Below are 25,042 nucleotides of genomic sequence, written 5' to 3'. Positions count from 1 at the left end.
AGTATTATCATTACCAACAAATAAAAATCAACTTTTTTTTTCTCAGCAATATCCTTTGTAGGTATTCAAACCTAATGAAGCATCTTCATTCTTTAATTTCTTATTCAACTTTTCGGGTCACAAGCAATTCCTTTCTGTAACCTATGCTTGTTCATCAGGTATGGTTCTCTCTCTAACGCCCTCTCTCTCATCAAGAGACACAAACACAAGTTAACACTGTTTAAAAAAAAAGCCTCAGATTTCCCAGCCCTATCTACTTGGACTATTAATACAGCTTAAAACTGCTTTCCACATTTAATGGCCTGGGGACGTTCAAATTTCTATGTCGTTTTGCCAGTGTGTCTATTTTCTCTTCGATTTGAATCTCCTTCAGCTCCCTCATCTTCTACCTTGAGCTAGGTCGTAAATCTGATTTTAAGGACTTCAGCAAATACCTCACAAGGGAGCTTGTCTAATTACTTATCTTAAGTCAGATGATTTCTCACAAATGTTGTTTTGACTAAATGGCAAAATAATGGTTTTCTGGCACTTAGTAAAAACACGGCTTCTTCACAGATTGGAAATCAAAATCCCGCGTGGCTCTACTTTCGAACTCAATGTTTCGAAATGTAAGTAATGCTTTGAAATTTTTTATCAAAGTCTCGTACACGTGTCAACCTTGATGTGAAGCATTATGCATTAATGGTCAGCCAATATGTACCCAGAGCTGAACTCATTCAAGTCAAGTGCCTTCGATCTATTACTGACTTTCCTTCTTGTTTTCTGATTGATTGCACATGATTGTTGGAGGAAACGCTTGAATTCACAAAAACTCCAATAGTGCTAAGTTAAAAATCACACAACACCAGATTATAGCCCGACAGATTTAATTGGAAGCACACTCGCTTTCGGAGCGACGCTCCTTCATCATGTGGTAGTGGAGGGCTCAATCCTAACACACAGAATTTATAGCAAAAATTTACAGTGTCATGTAACTGAAATTATACATTGAAAAATTGATTGTCTGCTAAGCCTTTCATCTGTTAGAATACAGTGATAGTTTCACTTCTTTCATGTGTAAATCACAAAAACTTTTTTTTAAAAGTTGCTTTCTCGGGTTAGCTGTTAACAATGGTGATAGCTAGACAATATGTTGAAGCTAAGCCAAGAATGCAACTTTTAAAAAAAGGTTTCAATCTTTAATCCAACTCTGTGTGCTGGAACTGAATGAAATCTGCATGCTTGCCTCAAAATCAGATTTCACTCATTCAGCAGGTATATAATCAGTCAACGTCAGTGACCGACTTGCTCCTGATGTTTCACTCAGCAGTTTGGGGAATACAATAAAATCGACTCCTTTTAAAATAAAAGATGCAAAGCCTGTATTGTTCTGATACATTTTATCAAGAGCTGAGGAGGAATGTGCCCTGCACTGCACAACTAATTTTTTAATAGCCATTTCCTTTCCAGATTCACCCCACTCTGAGTACAAGCCCACAACTGCAATTGGTATCCCACCTAATGTCCAAAAAAGAGGTTTTCTATGTCTAATATTACTTCAATGGATGCATGTAGGAATGTCGAAGATGCTTCCTCGAGTCGGACAGTGTGGAATGAAATGTAATCGTTTTTGGAAATGTGGTAGCAGATATAATACAGGGATGAAGTGAAATTTCTGACCACAAGAAGCATGAATCTGAGCAATGTGCGCTGGATGCTTCAACATTCACAGGAAAAAGACAGATATTTAGTTATCAATATCTTAAATGGTATTTCATCTTGTACCTGAGACGAAATGGAAAATTCTGTGATATGGACGAGTTCTTTCAGAAGTTCATTCTTGATTGGAAACAGGAGAGTGAGTGGGGTTATGACAACTTGGAAGTTATGCCGACAATTGCATTTAGTTTTAGCAATAACCCAAATTTTGTGAAGCCTTGCAAACTGACTGCGGATGCCAGAAAAATTGATATGGTGTCATTTTACTGCAAGAATATGAGGTGGGGGTTGAGCTTGTGAACATGGATGCAAAACTCAGCCATTCAGCACTTTGAATTTGCTCTGCCATTGGCTGATTTGATTTGATTTGAACATGAAGTCTACGTTCCAGCATGTTCTTGATGATCTTCATCCCAGTGATAATCAAAAATCTATCTACTTACAGGTTAAAAAAAACGTAAGAATTCTACATTACATTTTTTTTGAGGCACGGCATTTCCAAACTTGCATTCCTTTCAGAGAAATCAGTTCTCACCATCACTGTCTAATTGAACCACACCTTATTTTGCAACCCTTGCTCTAATGTTCGGATCAGGGTAGGGTCGGGCTCCTCTGTTATTTTTCCAAAATAAGGCTGTTTTTCAATAATGTCTGCAGCGTGCAAAGAGACACCGAGGCTTGTATTGTCTCTGCACAGGTTCGAAATGTGCACATTCAACTTTCTTAAGGTCTCATGGCCTAAATGACTTTTGACAGACTTACTCATATTGACGACAATCCTTTCGTGCTTTCTTTGCTTTAGGAAAACCTGTGTGTAAAATGAAATGAAGTTTCTGGGAGTTTAATAATGCAGCTGTATAATATAAAAGCCATTCATTATGCTGGAAAGAATAACATTTTAATGGATATTTTGGTAAAAGCTAATGTGAATTAAACCAATGTGTTATAACGTCCTGATTGAAGCAGCTTTAAGTGTAATATCACTGCTCTGGCAATCAATGTATTTCATTTCATTAACTTTGGTGAGCCATAGAAATCATGTCGAAAAGTTCTTTCGAATACTATGTCAAACTGCCTCTTAAGAATGCCTTTCCATTGTTCAACAGATGCATTAGATCACTAGAGAAAGAGAAGGGTAAGATGAGAAAGTTACAACTGAGGGCTGACATGACACTGTTGTACAATCTCTCACGCTGGGCGAGTTGGCCTGGTTCCAATTCTGTTTCTCCACAGCCCTCTCCTTGCACACGTTGATTAAAACGGCGGAAACGTGATGCTTTGTAGCGACCTGACAGAATAACTTACTCTCCGCATCGAATTAAAGTTAAGCCAAAATAATTGGGTCTCTCGTGTTTCTCTCAGAGATTAGTGCCTCTGGAAGCTGGGAGTCATTGTCCCTGATTCTCTCTGGATCACAGAGCTCACTTTAAATGCTGCACAGTGACTTGTTTGTTAGGAATAGTGTGTTTAATGAGATCTGCTCACTCCCTCACCAGAGGATTGGCTTCTATATAAGTCAAATGCCTTTCAATGCTTTGCCTCATTTTGAATGCTTCCGCTTTCACCTGAAAATGGGATCACAGGCACTTCCGATGGAAATTCTCTTTCCCATTCTTGCAATCGTTGGAATTCCTGGTAAGTGGTTAAACGTTCTGTGACATTTTTATTGCTGGTTCTGCGTTGAATTTCGTTTCAGCAATTTGCAGCTGTACCCCACGAATTCATCTCCTGCATATTTGCTGCGTTTACCTGCTCTTCATTAACATCAGTTTCAATTTGAGTGCAGTTTGTCCTAACACATCCTCTGCTTTGGAAACACCTGTGTTTAGCCTGAACAAAGAGGATTGCAATGAAATGAAATAGATTTAGCTACAATGAACTGGATGGATAGATTCACAGAAATGCTTGCAATGGCAGACATTTAAGGGACTAATTCATGACTCTTGGAAAAAACAAAATATATCCCAGTAAGGAGGAAAGATTCCACAAGTGCGATAAACCCGACATGTTAAACAAAGGAAGGTCAGAGCATATTGAGTTGAAAGATAAAGCACACACAGATGCAGAAATCAGGCCTGCAAACTGAGGTAAATTCACAAGTCAGCAAAGGAGGACTGAAAAGAGAGAGAAAATAAACTGAGAGCCAGCTACCAAGGAATATAAACACTGACTGTAAGAGCTTTTTTAAATATGTAAAAAGGAAGAGAGTGATCAGAGTGAAAATGAATTGGGGAGATAATCACAAGGTACCAGGAAATGGCAGAGCGCTTATACAGATATTTTGCATCACACTTTACAGTGGATGGTACTTCGAACATTTCATTGATTCTAAAGAATATAGTGGAGAAACTGATGCCACCTCAATCACTAAAGAAGGAGGATGAGACAACCTAATGATGTTATAGACAAATAAGTTCCATAGCCCTGATGGTTTGCAGCCTCGGATGAAAAAAAGGTATGAATATAAATAATGGATGCATGAGATGAGATTCCCTACAGTATGGAAAGAGGCCCTTTGACCCAACACGTCCACGCTGACCTTCCAAAGAGTAACTCATCCCCTTAAGTTTACCGCTGACTAATGCACCTAACACTATGGGCAATTGAGCATGGCCAATTCACTTGACCTCCATATCATTGGATTGAAAGAGGAGACCTGCATAGACACGGGGAGAATTTGCAAACGCCAGTCATGCAGTCACCTGAAGTGGGATTTAAAACCAGGTCTCTGGCGCTGTGAGGTTGCAGTGCTAGCCTATGAGCCACCATGCCGCATTGTGTGTAATTTCCCAAAATCCTTGGAATTGGAATAGCACCAGAATTAACGGTTTCATGCCAGCTGTATTCAAAAAGGCGGGGGGAGGTGTGAACAAAGAATAACTATATCTATCGTTGAAAAAGTATTGGAATCAATTACTAAAGATGGGATAGCACTATATTTGAAAAATATTAATCTCATCCAGCAGACAGGACAGCTTTCTGAAAGTGAAATTTTGTTTGACAAATTGATTTGATTGTTTTAAGGAAGACTCAACCAGAATAGATATAGAGGGAACTGTAGATGTGTTCTACTTGACGTTTCAGAATCCCCTCAACAAGGTAGCCACCGAAGGTTCAACCATTAAATAAGATCCCCATGCCACTTATTGGAGGTCGTGCATTGTTCTGGATAGAGCATTGGCCACACGCCAAGATGTAATGATTGAGGATAAGGGTTTTTCTTGAGTTTGGCGTTCTATGAATATTCGGTTCCACAGGGATCTGGGACTGCAACTCTTTACAGTATCCATTAATGGCTTGAAGGAAGAAAGTGAATGCACGATGGCCAAATTTGCAGATGACCCCAAACAGAAGTGGAAAGGCAGATTATGAGAGGTACGTCAGCAGTTTACAGCGAGATATTGATGGGGATTGCGGGTAACAAGTTGGCAAATGGAGTCAAACATGCGATCAGGTGACGATGTTCATTCTGGACAGTAGAACAAGAGACAGAGTTTTATTTCATGAGAAAAAAACTGCAGAAAGCTGGAACACAAAGGGATACTTATGCATCGAACATACACAGCTAGCACACAGGTGCAGCCGGTAATCTGGAAGGAAATGGAATGTTAAGCCTAATTTCAAGATTTGATTTGATTTATTTTAGTCGCATGTACCTGAGTACAGTAAAAAAAGTTTGTTTTGCGAGCAGTACGGACAGATCATAGCAAAGAATACCATACAGATCCTGGGTGTTCAGATGATCTGAAACATACAGGTTACAAATGCACAGGGATTTAACAACACAAAATCAACATTAGCAAAGTCAACATTATTTGAAGTTAGAGAGACCATTCAGCACACGAATATTCAGAAGCTTTTCTTGAATCTGTTTGTACGTGTATTCAAGTTGGAGTGTAAGAGTCGGGAAGTCTTTCTGCTATTGTACAAGGTATTGGTGAGACCAGATCAGGATTTCTGTGAGCAGTTTTGATTCTGTTATTGAAAGAAAGATAACATTTCATAAAAATCAGATCAAAGAGGGATTTTTAGGTCGATCACATATATGGAGGGAATGTACAATGACTAAAGGCTAAACATTTTGGGAGTCCACTAAATGGATTTTAAAAGAACGAGAGGTGATCTCGTTTAGACATATCAGATTCTTCAGGGGCTTGTCGGGGTAAATACTGTGAAGGTGTTTCCACTGATGGGAGAGTGCTTTAACTGTTCCTACTTCCACCTGAAAATGGGATCAATAGTACTTTCTGATGGAAATTGTCAATCTCATCCTTGTGATCGTTGAAATTCCTGTTAACTGGTGACGAGCTGTTGTGGCATTCTTGTCTGTTCTATTTCGGGAGAGCCAAAAGGGCATAGTCTCAAAAGAAAGTTGTGTCAATTTCAGACTGAGGTGAGGAGGAACACTTTCTCTCCAGGGGTTGTGAGCACTGAGGGAGCTATGTAGGGAGAGTCCTTATGTATATTTAATGCTGAAGTCGACAGTTTATTGATGACAGTGGCAGACATTTTAAAAAGGCAACTTTTTTGACGGCCATTAACCAGAGAAAAGGAATACTGGAACACATGGATTAGGAGTAGGAATAGACCAATTGGTCGTTTGAACACCTTCTGACTTTCGGGAGGATACTGGCTGATCTGAATGAGCTGCATCCTCCTGCCTGCATTCCATGGGGGTCGACTCACTGGTGTATGCAAAATTTATCCAACTCAGTCTCATAGGCCCAGCCCTCACGACCTTTCGAGGAAGAGAATTTCACAACACCACCATTCTCTGAGAGAATACAAACTTCCTTATCTCTGTTTGAGAAGAGAAACTGCTCATCCTTAAACCCTGTCCCCTTCTTTATATCCTTCCTCTCAAGAAGAAACTCGCTCCTGGTATTTTAATTTTTGCATTCCCATCAAGGTTTTAGATGTTTCAGTGAGATCACGACATTCTTCTGGACTCAAACTCATATAGGCATAACCTTTCTTCGCAAAACTAGACTTTAATCCCTGGAATGAGACAAATGAATCCTCTCTGAGCTGCTTCAAAAGCAATAAGATGTGTTTTCTTGAAACGGGAGATTAAGTGGTGCAAAGTGTTAACCACTTTTATATTATTCCTGAAATCGTCTTGCAATTACTCTAACCTTATCCCTCACCTTAACCCAATTACGCCCAGGACAGGGACCATGGATTACAAATGAAATGTCATTGTTCTTCACAGTTGTACAAGTATATAATTACATACAGCATCCCACAGTCTTGACTGTCAATCGCTGACAGTGTGCCTCCCTGATGGGCGTTTTGATACATTTCACGATTGGATTTTCTTTACAGCGAACCTGATGACAGTGCTGATTCTTTCCCAAGGGAAGTGCGGCCTTTCCGAAGGAGTCACTCGTTACATGACTGCCATGGCAACGGGAGATCTGATGGTCCTTGTCTTCAACGTGATCGTGAGCCAGATCATCAGGGATTATTTCCCGGGATCGCTGCTGAAATACACTCCGGCCTGCCGACTCAATGTCTTCCTGCAAGGGTTCAGCATCCAACTCTCCATCTGGTTTACCATCGCCTTCACCTTTGATCGCTTTGTAGCAATTTGCTGCAACAAATTAAAGGCGTGTTATTGCACGAAAAGAACAGCCAATATCGTTATAATCATCATGAGCGCTCTTAACATCATGGTCAACATCCCCTTGCCTTTTCGCTATGAGCCCACTCACGTTCTGAACAATGTACAGTGGGGCTGCCGTACAGTCGCCAGATACCTCACTTCACCAGCCTGGGCAGCTCACCGGTGGCTCACCAACATCTCAAACATGTTTCTTCCTATTCCCCTGCTGCTGCTGTTGAACTCTCTCACTGCCCACCACATCCTAGTGGCCAGCAGAGCTCGCCGGGCCCTGAAGAGCAGCAGAGGCGGTGCTGGGAAAATGGGCAGAGACCCCAAGCTGAAGAGCAGGAAGACCTCCATCATTCTGCTCTTTACCATCTCCGGCTGCTTCATGGTGCTTTCGGCACCCATCACTGTCATCCACATCTGTGTCGGTGTTTCTCAGCTTGTGGCATTCCAAGGTTCAAGCTCACTTTATGTGGCAATCAGGGTCGCGTTCCTGCTGCTGTGCACCAGCTCCTGCACAAACACCTGTATTTATGCACTGACCCAGAGGAGATTCAGGGAGGAGATGAAAAATATGCTTAAATATCCCTCCTCGCTGCTCTGTAAACCACGTTACTAATTTACATTGACATGGGGAGGTGCTGATGTAATGATAAACTCACTGGGCCCACAATCCAGAAACCAACGCTAAAATCCTGGATGCCTAGTTTGAAATCACATCATTTGTGAAATTTCAATTCAATAAAAAAGCTATATTTACTGTCTGGCCATTAGTGATTGTCAAGCCTGAACGTTAATTGCCATTTCAGAACGAAGGGATGGAATTCTGGTACCTTTACCTGGTCTGCTTACCTGTGGCATCAGGTCCATGGTCATCTGGGTTACTCATAGCTGCCCTCTAGGCAATAGATGTCAACCTTACTGGTGTTAACTGTCTCTCAAATGAACAAAACACATTTGTACCCCATCTATTTTTTGTAATTCTCAATGCAACTCATATGATCCTGAAAGCCTGGGCGAAGCCCCATCTATTTCAGAGTTGCAGAATAACACACGTACAGTCATGGAGATTAAGATTACGGAAACAGACCCTTCAGCCCAACGTGTCCATTCCAATCCGATGTCCTAACCAAATCTAGTCCCATTTGCCTGCATTTTGCCCATATCCTTCTGAACCCTTCCTATTCATAGACATATCCAAATGCCTTTTCTATGCTGTTATTGTACCAGCCTCCACCACTTCCTCTGGCAGCTCATTCCATACAGGCACCGCCCTCTGTGTGAAAAAGTTGCGCCTTAGGTACCTTTTATATCTTTCCCCTCTCACCTCTAGTTAAGGACTCCCCCACCCCAGGCAAAAGACCTTGTCTATTCACCCTATCCATGCCCCTCATGATTTTATAAACCTCTATGAATTCACCCCTCAGCTTCCAGCGAAAACAGCCCCAGTCTATTCAGCCTCTCCCTTTGGCTCAAATCTTCCAAACCTAGCAACATCCTTGTAAATCTTTTCTTAACATATGACCAATTTGGTTCAACTATCTGCAAATGATGGGATGTACAGTAAATTTAAACCAGATGTTAGCAAGACCACAATTTTCAAGTTTAATGTGGTTTTGGCAGTCACATTGACAGTTTGGGGGTAATACTGATTGCATCGAAGAGATCAACTGGGATAATACCAGATACAAATTCCCTATAACTGTGAAGCAGAAATATAAGCATTGGATTTATTTCTTTGGATATAATCCATCTACCAGGTCGACTGTCAAGGAAAGGCCGCTAGAATTTTCAAAGATCCATCCTACCCTGGTCACAACGTTTCCTATCGAGGAGAAGGTAGAGAAGTCTGAACACACGCATCAGTTGGTTTTGTAACTTTTTCTACCCTACTGTTGTTAGAATACTGATTGGACTCACAAACTCTTAACATTTCCCTGTTCCTGTGTTTTTGTTTTTGCTGCTTTTTACCTATTATTTACTATCTGTGCTACTTAACTCTGTGATCTGCCTGTACCGCTTGCAAGACAAAGCTTTTCACTTTGCCTCGGTACACGTGACAATAAATTCAATTCAATTCTAAATGAAAGAGACTCAATTGATAGAGGCGGTTAGAATGATGAAAGGTTGGCTCAGAGAATGCAGTAACAAACATTTACAGGTCTACATGTAGTAGGCATCAGGTTAGCGATGAGATGCAAGGACTTGCTGGCTGAAAACAGTGGAACTTGTTAACCCTTGGCTCACTGAAACTGTCAGATGTATTGTCAGAGTTGGTTGACGATGCAGCAACCAAATCAATATCAAAGAATGGATTAAGACTGACACCACGGGAATTATTGACCAGTGACAGTGAAGGAATGGTTAATATTTCCATTGCAGGATGGTGGTGCTATGAATGGGGATTGACAGTGGTATTGTTTCTTGTATCTGCTGTCCTTGTGCTTTTAAATCGGAGAGACCACCACTTTGGAGGATGCTGTCCTCGGAGCCTTCTTCAGTTGTTGCAGTGTGTCCTGAAGATAATACATGTTTGTGGGTGTGGGCATTGGGGGTGGAGTTAAATAGTTTTAATGGTTTTAGGTGGCACGTCAATGCTTGCCACTTATCAGCCAAGACCGAAGCTTGACCCGACCTTCTTACACGTGGAGTGGCAGATGGATTTTAATTTAGATAGATGTGTGGTATTGCATTTTTGTAAGACAGACCAGGGCTGGACTGAGACAGTTAATTTAGGCCCCCTGGCATTTAGTCTTGCACAGAGAGACTTCCGGGTGCAGGTATGTCATTTCTCCAAAGTGGTGCCACAGGTAGACAAAGTTGTGAAGAAGACATTAAGCATGCTTGCCTTCATTGGTCAGAACATTGCGTATTGGTGTTTGGATGTCATATTGAGACTGTACTGGATATTGGCAAGGCTGCATTTGGAGACGACATACAATTCTTCTCGCACTTCCATTAGTAGTTTGTCATTAAACTGAAAATGGTACAGGAAAGATTTACAAGAATGGTACCAAGACTAGAGGGTTTGATTTATAAGGAGATGCTGGATAAGCGTGGAAGTTTTTTTCCCCTCAAGCGTATAGAGGTTTATAAAATCATGAAGCGCGTAGATAAAGTGAACAGCCAAGTTCTTCTTCCCAGATATGGGAGTCCAAATTTAAAGGTTTCAGGTTTAAGATGAGAGGGGGGAATTTCTTAAAAGGGATCTGAGGGAGGTGTGCAGAGAGATCGAGCTGTTCAAGAAAGTGGAAGAGGTGAGTACAATTACAACCATTTGAGAGATGTTTGGACAGGTACGTGAATACGAAATGTTTCGAGGGACATGGGCCAAATGCATGCCCGTGGGACGAGTTCAGTTTATGAAACTCGATCAGCATGGACATGTTGGTCCAAAGATTGTATTAATCTCTATGACTCTATGTATGTTTCAGATTCCGTGCAATTGTGAAAGGGACTGAGCATGGCTAATTGGCAAGGAACATCTCCAGTTTTCACCTCACTGTGGTGAGCAGGTAGTGATGAAAATGCTGAAGCTGCTGAATATTGATGAATCAATATTTTGTCCAATCGATTGCACAGAATTCTGAAGTTAGAGATTTGACTCTGTACTGATTGCTGACTGAACCTCCCCTAGTCTCCTGCACATTCGCCCAAAGTATGATGTTCCAATTCCTGGTGTGACTGAGGAGCATGGCCATAAACCTCAGGAGGATATCAGCAGGGCCAATGAGATGGGCAGATCTGGTAGTGGAAACCTACCCAGAAAAGTGTACTTTGTGGGACAAGGGTGACAATGGAAGTTTTTTCCTGTTGCAGTATTGAATAATGCAACAATACGAATTATCAATCTTATAATGGATGATCCTTTGGGAAATAGTGATCATAATACAGTGGCTAGGCCAGACTGACTCAAAACATTTCACGACAGTAGCTCAGACGCAAACTTTGCTAGTTGTTTTAAATAGGTGTGACACAGATATTCCAGAAAGGATACAGCTGGTCAAGCCACTTAGTTTTAAACACAGCAGAATTTATTACCGAATGAAACACAAAGAAAAGAGAACAGAATACAGAATAACAACATCCCTGAAAACCCAACAGATTATCCCAATTTAGTGAATTTGTGCGACACTGCCCCAATTCTCCCATTTAATGCGATTCTGTCCCAATTCTCCCATTCAGTGCTACACTGTTCAATTTATCCAATTAAGTGATACTCTCCCTAGATTCTCCCATTTACAGCTGAACTGCAACTATTCTGCCATTCTGATCCACACTGTCACAATTCTCCCATTTAGCTCTACACAACCCCAATTCTCCCACTTAGTGTGACACTGCCCCAAATCTCCCATTAAGTCCTACACTGCACGCATTCTGCCATTTCATCCTGCGCAAACATTTTTTTTTCGTCGTCAACTCACCTATAAAGTATTATACTGCTCCAGCTCCCTAACGTTGTGGACCAACTCTCTAATTTACTGGCACTGGCACCAATTCCCAATTATTGAAGCCCTATTTCAATTATCTAATTTAGTTGTTCACTGATACATTTTTTTATTTATTTATTAGTGAGCTGAATCCTGCCCCAGTTCTCCCACTTTATGGTACCTGCATAAATTCTCCAATTAGCGATGCCCTGCACCATTTCCTTCCATTTAGCTGGATACCAACCCAACCTCCACTCCCGGCACCTTCCCCTGCAACCGCAGGAGGTGCAACACTTGCGCCCACACCTTCCCCCCACTTCCCTCCAAGGCCCCAAAGGAAACTTCCATATCCGCCACAGATTCACCTGCACCTCCACACATATCATCTATTGCATCCTCTGCAACCGATGTGGCCTCCTCTATATTGGGGAGACAGGCCGGCTACTTGCGGAGCGTTTCAGAGAACACCTCTGGGACACCCGGACCAAGCAACCCAACCACCCTGTAGCTCAACATTTCAATTCCCCCTCCCACTCCACCAAGGATATGCAGGTCTTTGGACTCTTCCATCGTCAGACCACAACAAAACGACGGTTGGAGGAAGAACGCCTCATCTTCCGGCTAGGAACCCTCCAACCACAAGGGATGAACTCGGATTTCACCAGTTTCCTCATTTTTCCTCCCCCCACCCTGTCTCAGTCAAATCCATCAAATTCAGCACCGCCTTCCTAACCTTAGATCTTCTTCCAGACCTCTCCGCCCCCACCCCAGTCTGACCTATCACCCTCACCTTGACCTCTTTCCACCTATCACATTTCCGACGCCCCTCCCCCAATTCCCTCCTCCCTACCTTTTATCTTAGCCTGCTGGACAAACATTCCCCATTCCTGAAGAAGGGCTTATGCCCGAAAAGTCGATTCTCCTGTTCCCTGGATGCTGCCTGACCTGCTGCGCTTTTCCAGCAACACATTTCCAGCCTGATACACTTCTGCCAAGCACTGGTGCCCTTCTGAATTATTTTCATTTAATGGTGCACTGAACCGAATCTCCAATTTAATGATGCTTGCAATATTTCTTCTTTTCACTGGTTCCCAGCCTCTGCCCCCACACACCCCCCAATTTAGAAATGCTCTGCTCAATTTCCCTAATAGTTTGGAACACTCACATATTTTATAATGTGTAATGACACTGTGGACCGAATCACCCATTTATTGATACCCACTAAATTTCCCATTCACTCAGACCCTCTTTTCAAATTCTTCCATTCCTGATGTTCTGAACAAATCTTCCACTCAAATTTGCCCAAGTGAACCATCATATTGACTGATTCGCTCGCCCAATTTAGGAGTGCACTACTCTAATTCCCCCATCCAGCAATGTCCTGCTCCAATACTCTAATTTAGTGCGAAACTGTACCAATTCTCCCATTATCTGACGTGCTGTTCCAAATTCTCATATTTAGTTCAGCCTTTGCCCAGTTCTCCCATTTCGAGCTGCACTGCCCCAATTCTCCCATTTGATGCTACACTGAACCAATTTTCCTATTATCTGATGCTCTGTTTCAAATTCCAGTGGTGCACGGAACTGAGTCTCCGATTTACTGATGCTTACACCATTTCTTCAATTCTCTAATCTTGGCAATCCTTTCTTCAAATCTCCAAATTATCCATCCTACACATATCCCGCTTTAGTGGTGAACTGCAGGGAATCTCCCATTTCCTGGTGCACTGTATTGAATCTCCACCACTAATCCTTTGCAACATTTGTCCTATTTACTGATCTACTCCCGGGTTCTCCCATGTGCAGCAATTCTCGAAGTTATCAGCAACTGCACAAGGTTTATCATTTACTGATGCCCCGCATCAATTCTTCATTTCAGTGTTCCTTACAACCATTTCACCCAATTACTGATCTCCTGAACACGTTCTCCACTCACTGTTGCCCTACACCAATCTTTATTTGATTGATGCCCTCGCCAAATTAAGGCGTGTCCTACGCTAATTCAGACATTCTGCATTGTCCTGCTCCAATTCTCCCATGTCGTGCTACAACTGCCCCAAATCACGCATTTAGATATAAACGACACAATTTTCCCCATTATTTGATGCTCTGTCCCAAATTCTCATATTTAGATCATCCCTTGCCCAATTCTTCCATTTAGTAGTTACTTGCAATGATTCTCCAATTTAGTGAAGCGTTGCCAGCATTCTTAAATTTAGGTAAGTTGGACCAAAGTTTGTGTTTCTGCACTGTACACCTCTGTGGCTCTATTCAGGTCTCCACTGCACCAATTCTCCCATTTGACAATCCTGCACAAATCCTGGAAATGGAACAATTCTCCCTTTGATTATTATCTTGCCCCACTTCTCCCACTAAGAGTTTAATGGCACCTGCATGAATTCTCCAATTATTGATGCCCTGAATTTCCTTCCATTTAGTTGTTTCCAGAGACATTTCTTCCAAGTGCTGGTGCCCTGCTGAATAGTTTTCATTTAGTGGTGCACTGAACTGAATCTCCAATTCTCTGATGTTTGCAACATTTCTTCTTTTTCCTGGTTCCCTGGCACTATCCCCAATTTATAAATGCACTGCTCCAATTCTGTAATATGTTGGCACTCCCACCAATATAATGGCACGGTGCACCAAATCTCACAATTATTGATTAACTCGTACCTTTATAGTAGTTCTTGAATTATGGACGTCCTGATAAGGTTTTCCATTCAGTATTGCCAACCGTCACATTGACCGGTTCGCTCGCCTAATTTAGGGGTGCCCTCCCTAATTCGTCCATCTAGAATAGTCGTGCCACAATTATCTCATTTAGTGCTGTACTGCATCAATTCTCCCATTATCTGATGCCCCATTCCAAATTCTCATATTTAGTTAAGCCTTTGCCAAATTCTCCCATTTCGTGCTCCACAGCCCCAATTCTCCCATTTACTGCTACACTGCACCAATTCTCCCATTATCTGATGCTCTGTTTCAAATTCCAGTGGTGCACGGAACTGAGTCTCCAATTTACTGATGCTTGCAACATTTCTTCATTTTGTTGATCCCTGCCAGTATTGCCCAATTTAGACATGCTCTGCTCCAAGTCTCTAAAATATTTGCTCTCCCACCAATGTTCTAATGTAATGGCACTGCACACCGAATCTCCCATTTATTGATTCCTACTAATTTTCCAATTTCCTCATGCCCCTGTACTAATTCTTCCATTTACTAGCGCTCGAGACCGACTCGACCATTTAGCAGTGCCCTACTCCAAGTTTCCCATTTACTCGTGCCATGCCTCAGTTCTCTAATATAGTTCCACTGCGCACCAGTTTTTCCATTCAGTATTTCTGTGTCAATTCTCTAATCTTGGAAATCCCTGCATCAAATTTCCAGAATTACCGATCCTGTACATATCCTGCCTTTAGTAGTGAACTGTAACAAATCTTCCATTTATTGGTACACTGTATTGAATTTCCACCACTAATCCTTTGTGACATTTTCCTGTTTACTATTTCACTGCCCGTGTTCTCCCATTTGCGCCATTTCTTGAAGTTATCTGCACTCTGCACCAAGTTTGTCATTTACTGATGCCCCGCACCAATTCTTCAGTTCAGTGTTTCTTACCACCATTTGCGCCAATTACTGATGTCCTGAACAAGTTCTCCACTCAGTGTTGCCCTACACCAATTTTTAATTTGACTGATGGCCTCGCCACTTTTAGGGGTGCCCTACTCTAATTCTGTATCCTGTATTGTCCTGCACTAATTTGTGCCACACTGCCCCAAATCTTCACATTTAGATCTAAACTGCACATATTCTCCCATTATCTAATGCCCTGTTCGAAATTCTCGTATTTAGATAAGTCCTTGCGCAATTATTCCATTCTGTACTTCCTTGCAATGATTCGCCAATTTAGTGGACAACTGCCAGAATGCGCTAATGTTGGTGATTCCCGCATCAAATATCCAAATTACCAATCCTACACATGTCCTGCTTTTAGTGGTGGACTGCAGGAACTCTCCCATTTCATGGTGCACCGTATTGAATTTCTACCGCTAATCCTTTACAACATTTTCCTACTTAGTGATTCACTGCCCGTGTTCTCCCATTTACACCAATTCTCCAAGTTATCAGCACCATGCACTAGGGTTCTCATTAACTGTTGCCCCGGACTGATTCTTCAACTAAGTGTTCCTCACCACCATTTCCCCCAACTACTCTTGTCCTGAACAATTCTCCACTCAGTGTTGCCCTCATATTGACTGTTGACCTTGCCCAATTTAAGTATGCCCTACTCAAATTCGCCAACCTGTATTGTCCTGCTACAATTCTCCCATTTATTGCTACACTGCACCAATTCCCCCATTATCTGATGCCCTGTTCCATCTTATCATATGTCGATTATCCCGTGCCCAATTCTTCCATTTAGTAGTTACTTGCAATGATTCTCCAATTTAGAGAAGCGCTGCCCGCATTCTTAAATTTAGGCAAGTTGGACCGAAATCTGCACTTAATATCCCAGATGTGGTCCCACCAAAACCCGAAATAATCACAACAAGATTCCCCTTCTCCATTTCTCAAATGCTTTTGCAATCCAGACAGCATTTATTTGCTTTCTTCATTACCTTCTTCACCTGCATGCTTACTTTCAGAGATTGGTGGACATGCGCACCCATGAATTGTTGCACCTCCTAACCTCCCAATGTATTGTCATTCAGGTAATAATCTGCCTTCCTGTTTTTGTTATTAAAGTGGTTACAGTCACATTTATCCATCTGTCATCTTCATCTGCTGTGCATTTGGCCATGAAAACAAATTGTTCAAATTACGCTGAAACATCTGTGCATCCACATCTGTCCAAATGTCATGCAAAATGGTGTCATTGTACTCAGCTCTCCAATTCCTCTGACTGTTCGTTCTATATGAACACCATCCTATGTGTGAAAAATATACCCCTCAGGTCCCATTAAAATGTTTCCCCTTTCATCCTAATATCTATGCCCTTATGTTTTAAAATTCCATATCCTGGGGAAAGGACCTTGGCTATTCACCTTATCTGTGCCCAGCCATGATTTTATAAACCTCTGAGATCATCCCTATGGTCCAAAGATTAAGAAGTGTCACGACATATACAGCTGCTGCTAATCGTCTTTCCCTCCAATCTCAGTAATATCTTTACAATTGTTTACTACGCCAATTCCAGTTCAATAACATCCTACCTATTGCAGGACTAACCGAATTGTATTCAGTATGCCAAATGTAGCTGTAATAATGATCTGCTCTGCCGCAACAAGATGTCCCAATTTTATACTCAATTTCTAACCAATGAAAGCAAACATTCGAAACGTCTCCTTAATCACCCATCTAACAATGTGCAACTTTGAAGAAACTATGCACCTGCCTCCCGAGGTCACTCCGCTCGACAACACTCACCAGTTCCCAACCATTAACCCTGCAATTCCTACCTTGGTCTGTGTCACATAAATGTATTTGCTAACATCTATCCAAAGTAGACCCCCTCTTCCGCTATATGCTCATATGTAGCAAGACACGCACAGTATTGATGCACCATCTAATGCCTTTAACATCCGATCCCTCTGCCAACGCACATATGCAGCAATGTGTACCCTACATAAGATGCAATTCAACAACTTATCCAGGCTCCTGGCATAGCATCTTCCCAGCTTGTGGTGTCTACCATTTACATGGACAGGACAGCATACACAATGGAACGCTACCACCGCTGGTCCCCATTCAAACCACACATCACCGTGACTTGGAAATATATTGCCAATACTTCACTGTCACTATGTCAAGAAGTCTCCTTGTCACAGATTAAGGCCGTTGTTCAATATTGGCCTGGACGCTGCTGTCGTCAGTACCCATGAAAAAGCCATCTGTAGTTTTGATGGATCCGGGTCACAATGTTGTTGTGAATTCATCCAGTAGTGCTTCCATCTCCTCTCTACATCGATCTCCAGTCCTCTGGACTTACTAACCATTGTTTCTATCCACTTGGTCCAACCCTTCAGCATTCTAACTGTTTAGATCAATTCAGAATGAAAAGTGTAGAATACCTGGTTAGAACCTCCCAAAACATTTCACGAAGGTCGCCCATACTCTAACTCTTCCAGTTGTTTTAGGCAGATGTAAGGTACATATTCCAGCTTTGATGCACCTGGTCAAACCACTTGGCTTCAAGTAAAACAATTTATTTACACACCACTGAATGAAATACAAATTGAAATATAATTGGACAACCGAGCCATCACGACAAACCCCACAACTTAACAAAGGAGCTGTTCCAATTTTCTGCAACAACCCCATAAAAACAGCCCTTGGAAAGAAACGTTTAGTTCAAACTACAGGTTCTTACGGGAGAGATGTTCGAGAGAGTCATCAGAACCTCTGCCTTTCACAATCCCGTTTGAATAAAAGATACAAGGACAACAGAACCCTGTTCAGGCAGCAGTATCATCACGAAAGACACAGTAAAATATCAGTCACTTGATTAATAATGACGTATTTTATTTTGTTCATTCGAGAATGTGGGCATCCCTGCCAAGGTTGGCATTTTCCCAAAGGGCAGCTAAGACTCAATCCTAATGCTCTGAGATCGACATGGCTGTGGATCGTACATCACATATACGATGGACATGCTTAAAAGCCGTCAGAGGTTCTCGCCGAAAAGACAATCAATTTTTGAAGACAATTAATTTTCCCGCATGTTAATCATGAATGGCGACATAATCAACATTGTGCTCGCGCTATTTGCATAGAAAATTCAACGAAGATTGGTGGAGTTGTGGATAGTGAGGAGGTCTGTTGTCGGCTGCAAAGAGACTTAGATATGATGCAGAGCTGGGCTGAGGAGTGACAGATGGAGTTCAACCCTGCCAAGTGTGAGGTTGTCCATTTTGGAAAGACAAATAAGAATGCAGAATATCGGGTTAACGGTAGGGTTCTTACTGAGGTGGAGGAACAGAGGGATCTTGGGCTCTATGTTCATAGATCTTTAAAAGTTGCCACTCAGGTGGACAGAGCTTGTAAGAAAGCCTATGGTGTATTAGCGTTCATTAGCAGAGGGATTGAATTCAAGAGTCATGAAGTGATGTTGCAACTGGATAGGACTTTGGTTAGGCCACATTTGGAGTACTGTGTGCAGTTCTGGTCGCCTCACTTTAGGAAAGATGTGGAAGCTTTGGAGAGGGTGCAGAGAAGATTTACCAGGATATTGCCTGGAATGGAGAATAGGTCGAACGAGGATAGGTTGAGAGTGCTAGGCCTTTTCTCGTTGGAACGGAGAAGGATGAGGGGTGACTTGATAGAGGTTTATAAGATGATCAGAGGAATAGATAGAGTAGACAGTCAGAAACTTTTTCCCCGGGTGCAACAGAGTGTTACAAGGGGACATAAATTTAAGGTGAAGGATGGAAGGTATAGGGGAGATGTCAGGGGTGGGTTCTTTAGCCAGAGAGTGGTGGGGGCATGGAATGCGCTGCCTATGGGAGTGGTAGAGTCAGAATCTTTGGTGACCTTTAAGCGGCAATTGGATAGGTATATGGATGGGTGCTTAAGGTAGGGCAAATGTTCGGCACAACATCGTGGGCCGAAGGGCCTGTTCTGTGCTGTATTGTTCTATGTTCTATGTTCTATGTTCTATGTGCCACGGTGGAATTTCAACCTATGTCCCCAGGATATGAGATTAGGTTTTAGAATGCTTGCCCAGTGAGGTTATTAGATTAGATTAGATTACTTACAGTGTGGAAACAGGCCCGTCCGCCCAACAAGTCCACACCGACCCGCCGAAGCGCAACCCACCCAGACCCATTCCCCGACATTTACCCCTTCATCTAACAATACGGGCAATTTAACTTGGCCAATTCACCTAACCTGCACATTTTTGGACTGTGGGAGGAAACCGGTGCACCCGGACGAAACCCACGCAGACACGGGGAGAACGTGCAAACTCCACACAGTCAGTCGCCTGAGGCGGGAATTGAACCCAGGTCTCTGGCGCTGTGAGGCAGCAGTGCTAACCACTGTGCCACCGTGCAGCCCATTAAACCACCAACTCCTCCCATCAATACAAATTATTTTCATAACTTTCTGAATAGAGCATAAGGAGATTTCAGCAAGTTCTTCACCTCCTCTCTGAATCTCCTCTGGGTCAGTGCATAAATACAAGTATTTGTGCAGGAGCTGGTGCACATCAGCAGGAACGCTGCCCTGATTGCCACATAGAGTGAGTTTGAAACTTGGAGAGACGTAATGTGGGTAAAGCTGACGCAGATATGGATGACAGTGATGGGGCCTGACAGCACCATGAAGCAGCCAGAGATGGTGAAGAGCAGAATGATGGAGGTCCTCCTGCTCTTCAGCTCGGGGTCTCTGCCCATTTCCCCAGCACCACCTCTGCTGTCCTTCAGAGCCCGGCGAACTCTGCTGGCTGCTAGGATATGGCCAGCGGTGAGAGTGTTCAACAGCAGGAGCAGGGGAATAGGAAGAAACATGTTTGAGATGTTGGAGAGCCACCGGTGAGCTGCCCAGGCTGGTGAAGTGAGGTAACTGGTGACGGTGCGGCAGCCCCACTGTACATTGTTCAGAACATGGGTGGGCTCATAGCGAAAAGGCAAGGGAATGTTGACCATGACGTTAAGAGAACTCACGATGAATATAACCACGTTAGCCATTCTTTCAGTGCAATACATCCCCTTCAATTTGTTGCAGCAAATTGCTACAAAGCGGTCAAAGGTGAAGGCGATGGTAAACCAGATGGAGAGTTGGATGCTGAACCCTTGCAGGAAGGCACTGAGTCGGCAGGCGGAGGTGTAGTTCAGCAGGGAATCCGGGAAATGATACTTGAAGATCTGGCTCACGATCACGTTGAAGACAAGGACCATCATATCTCCTGTTGCCATGGCAATCATGTAGTGAGTGATTCCTTTGGAAAGGCCGCACTTCCCTTGGGAAAGAATCAACACTGTCATCAGGTTCGCTGTAAGGAAAATCAAATCGTGAGATGTATCCAAACACCCAGAGATGTGCAGCGATGAGGTCTTGGGTTAGACAAGACTGATGTGCTGCTGGCAATGCTAGACTTGAACTTCAATGGAAAACAGTGAAATCTCATTAGCAATACATTTTCTGTGTCATGGAAATAATCAAAGGGTAATTTCAGGACTGGTATATTCTATTGCTCATCACTTTGCACTCCTGATTTCAAGGAAACAAATAGCATTATTTTAGAAGTCACTCAGAGAAGGACCATTTGCCACATTCCTGCGATTAAGGTCTTGTTGGCTGAAGTGAGGTTATGCCCATCTACATTCGAGTCTGAAAGAATATAAGGTGATTTCATTGAAACATATAAGATCTTGCGGGGACTAGACAAAGTGGAACACAAAAAGAGATATTTACTTTCGACTACAGTGATTAAGCCGAGGGGACACGGTATCAGAATAAATTGTTTCCTTTTTCAAACAAAGGTAAGAAATGTATTATTCTCCGAGAGAGTGGTTGGAGAGTGCAATTCTGTTCCCTTGAAGGTAATGGGATATTGGCGTATAAGATTGAGCTAGACAGATTTGGATACACAAAGGAGTGGAAGGCTCTGATTTCCAGGCAGAATAACTGTCAGCCATTGATGACTAATTTTAATGATTACAAGAATGAGATCGAGAATTTCTGTTCCAATTGTTAATGATCCCATTTTCTGGTTAAGCAGAAACAGCCAAAGCACTCTCCCATGAGGGGAACATTGTCTTAGCATTTACCCTGTCAAGGTCCTTAAGAATCTGATATGTCTCAATTGGATCACTGTTCATTCTTCTAAACTCCAGACAGTAGACACCAAAACTGTTGAATTTATGACCATAAGACAGTCGTTCCATCCCTATGATCATCCTAACTGTCCTCGTATGAATTGTGCCAGATGAAAATGTATTTCCTTTGTTACTGGACGAAATTGCTCAGTGTTCCAAATCTATTCTCAGAGCTGCATGGAACTTGCAATAAGATGTCCCTACTGTTGTACTCCAACCCTCTTGAAATATGAGGCCAGAATTCGACACGCCTTCCTTATCACAACGTCTTCCTGTTTGCTAATTTTCTGTTTTTTGTATGTCCGAAGGCCCCATCTTCCTTTGTGTACCTGCTTCCACAAATTGCTTTTTCTCCCTTCTCAAATGAACAACTTGACATCTTCCCACATTATACACCATTTGCAAGATTTTGCCCATTTACTTTATCTATCAGTATCTGTCTGAAAAAAAACGTTTGTATCCCTCTCAAAATGTGCCTTTCCATACAGTTTGCTATCGTCTGCAAAATTCCACTTGATGACATTAAGATTTTCTAAATGTTCTGCTATCCCATCGCAATTACCAGATTACAATGCTTTTTTAATTGATCTAGCTACCCGCATTTTGCTATCCTTCCTTTTGAATAGGAGTGATGCATTGACAGTTTTTTCATGCCTGTGCACCTTCTCCACAATAATAATGCAGACATTATTTCTGCACCTACCTATTTCAGAATGCAAGGTTGCAAATCATCAGAGGCAGGAACGTTATTTGCCATAAACCATATCAATTTGTGAAATACTCCTCTTTTAATGATGGTCTTCTGACTTACTCCCTCGACCTCATTCCTCGTAATTTTGGGATCTTCAAAGTTTCATCCAACGTCAAGACTGATGGAAAATAAACGTTTAACTCCTCTACCGTTTAATTTCGTTACTTCAAACATAGTTGTTTCCAATTCAATCAGCTCGGACAGGACAAACTGGACTCAAACCGAAATCAATGGTAATTAAAAGAAGGGAAAACTCAGCAGGAAGCAAGTGTTCAATTCGGAGTATGTATCAAATTGCAAAGATTCAATTTAAAACAGAAGAGGTAAGCAAAATGTCACAGCGGCTTCTAATCGCTTACCTGGAATTCCAAAAATTGCAAGAACAGGAAAGAGAATTTCTATTAGAAGCGCCTGCACTCGCATTTTCAGGTGTAAGCAGACAAAGTCCAAATGAGTTAATGCACTGAAACACACTCAATTTATACACAAGCCAATCCTCCAGTGAAACAGTAAACAGATCTCATTAAACATGCTATTTCTAACGAACAAATTAACATCTCGCTTAACTGAGCAGCATTTTCAGTGAGCTGTATTATCCCCCGAAGATCAGGACCAGTTCTCTCAGGCTCCACAGCTCTTAATTCTCAGGAGGTCATTCAAGACCTGAATGCTTCAGCTCAACTTTTACCAGGCACGGAGAGGTGGTTAGTCCAAGAGGAGGATGCAAATCACCAAGTTTTAGACTTTTAAGTCAACCTGTGCTACGTCACGGCTCTGGACAAAGTCAGAGTTGAATCCAGGCCTTCTAACCCATCCAGAGTGATCCTACAAATGTGCGACGTGAGCCCTCAGTTACACATTTCTAGTCTCACCATAGCCTTTCTCTTTTTAGTTATTGCATTCTGTGAAAAATGAAAAAAAAAACGTTTTTTACAGCCATTTTCATTTTCGAACAGAAAGATGTTTTAAATGTGATTTCGATGGTATTCATCGACAGCAGTGATAGCATATACAATATACAGATACACATTACAATGGTTTACATATAAAACACATTTTACTTAAGTCTGTTTAGACGAGGAGATCTAAACTCACATTGTCAGCAACAAAATCGATTTAAAACGAAGTTTCTATGGGAATATTGTTCGCTCAGCCAAATAAATTATTTTTATGCAAGACAGCTCAAGTTTTAAAGTCCCAAAATTCATTTCATTTCCCACAATATCTCACCAGAAGAAAAATAAGTCCTTTAAACATTCCCGTGTTCATTCAATGTTTTTTTTTCCTGTGTTCGATACATTTCTGGAAGGAGCCACTGCAGTTCTGCAGTTCAGAATCAACTACTGATAAAATATATTCACGTCAACATATCACCGGATTTTGCATTTCGCCTTTGGGACTAAGAAAACCATAATCATTTCATCTATTACTAAATAACAATCTTCCAACATCATTCTTAAATTCACACAATGTTCCAGCATCCAACACACATTCCATAGAATCATGACCGTTGCAGGAAGAAATTTCTCCTGATGTCTGTTTTAAATTTTCTACTACAAATCAGAAAGCAGTTACCTCTCCACCCAGATTTCCCCATGTGAGGAAACATCCGCCATATGTCGATTTTGTCAAGTGTCAAGTCAAGTCTCAAAGACCCAAGATGCTGGAGTCTTGGCGGAAGCCAATGATGTCTGGTATTTGGACTTGGTCATGAGGGAATTCAGAAGGAGATTGGAGGGATAGAATACTTTGGGTTGGAAGGACCTTTCTGGAGCAAATGGGAGAATGCAAAAGTCATAAAGCTCCTGATCTTAAAATGATGTGAAGAAACTAACATATATCCATTGAAATGATGCTAGGAACAGAACCTCTCATTTTTGAACTTTCAGTGGGATATCGATCGTAGTGTTGAAATGTCGAAGGAATGCTCAGAAATCAGCGCATCTGGAAAGGAAATGGGTATTAAAACCATAATTGATACGAATTTGTTATTCTACCTCAACTCTTCATAAAGATATTCACAAGAATGAAGGCTTTGATTCTTTATTTCAAAAGGAGCTGATTGTCTTTATTTTGAAATGAAGAATACCTGAAATGATAGAAAAAAATTTGGATATTGGATGGCACGGCTGGAGTGATCCAATAACGACGAAAGGAGTAACCTGGTGGCTTCAGGAAAGAGGGGAGGAAGAGGACACGAAGAGAAATATTATGAGTGCGACAAGGTCCTCTACTCTCCAGAAATTGTTGATAATTACCAGTCTACACTTGAAAAGGTATGCCACTGTAAGGTCAGAGAAAGGTGACTCAGGCTGAACCACACCATTTCTATTCTCTTGATCAGCTCTAAGGGGTTTCCACCAGCAGTCCATTATTTTGGAAAACTCTGTGCTGGTTGAACTTGGTTTGTTTGGGCGATGCTGTAAGGTGAGAATTGATGCCTTCGGCCTAAAAGAAATGTCTAGAATTCTACTCGAGGTAGAGCTGTGGAGGATTTTGTCCCTCGTCGTGCCCCGAATGCTGAGTAGATTGTTTAGTGAATGGGTTAGATAAGTCATTGTTGTACCTGTTCTTTCACGTGTAAGCACAATTACATTAATCAGGATTTCCATTTGAATTCGTGCTATATTTGACTTCATTATGAGACAAAAAAAAGAATTGTGATTTTGTTCACATTTCACGCTGCCTCATGCAGTAATTTCAATCCTTTTAAGTTGTTCTGTGTCATTCATAA

At 41.9% G+C, this 25,042-nt stretch overlaps 2 protein-coding genes across 2 annotated transcripts; one reads left to right on the top strand and one right to left on the bottom strand.

The window, feature by feature from the left end:
* The first annotated feature begins 7,031 nt into the window (after positions 1–7,031).
* Positions 7,032–7,928, top strand: LOC148140419 (putative G protein-coupled receptor 139). Its single transcript, XM_087978717.1, has one exon. It carries the CDS (start codon positions 7,032–7,034, stop codon positions 7,926–7,928), a length of 897 nt encoding a protein of 298 aa, XP_087834843.1.
* Positions 7,929–19,832: 11,904 nt separating this feature from the next.
* LOC148140418 (cephalotocin receptor 2-like) lies at positions 19,833–22,731 on the bottom strand. Its single transcript, XM_087978716.1, has 2 exons — positions 22,668–22,731; positions 19,833–20,698 (listed from the first exon to the last, which is right to left on the bottom strand). The coding sequence occupies exons 1-2, from the start codon at positions 22,729–22,731 to the stop codon at positions 19,833–19,835; spliced, it is 930 nt and encodes a 309-aa protein (XP_087834842.1).
* Between the last annotated feature and the right edge of the window lie 2,311 nt (positions 22,732–25,042).

This window comes from Chiloscyllium plagiosum, unplaced genomic scaffold (genome assembly GCF_037043375.1).
Source record: "Chiloscyllium plagiosum isolate Xiang-an unplaced genomic scaffold, Cpla_swu_hap1 HiC_scaffold_35, whole genome shotgun sequence".
NCBI classification, from domain to species: domain Eukaryota; kingdom Metazoa; phylum Chordata; class Chondrichthyes; order Orectolobiformes; family Hemiscylliidae; genus Chiloscyllium; species Chiloscyllium plagiosum.
This window is presented reverse-complemented; position numbering and strand designations above follow the sequence as displayed.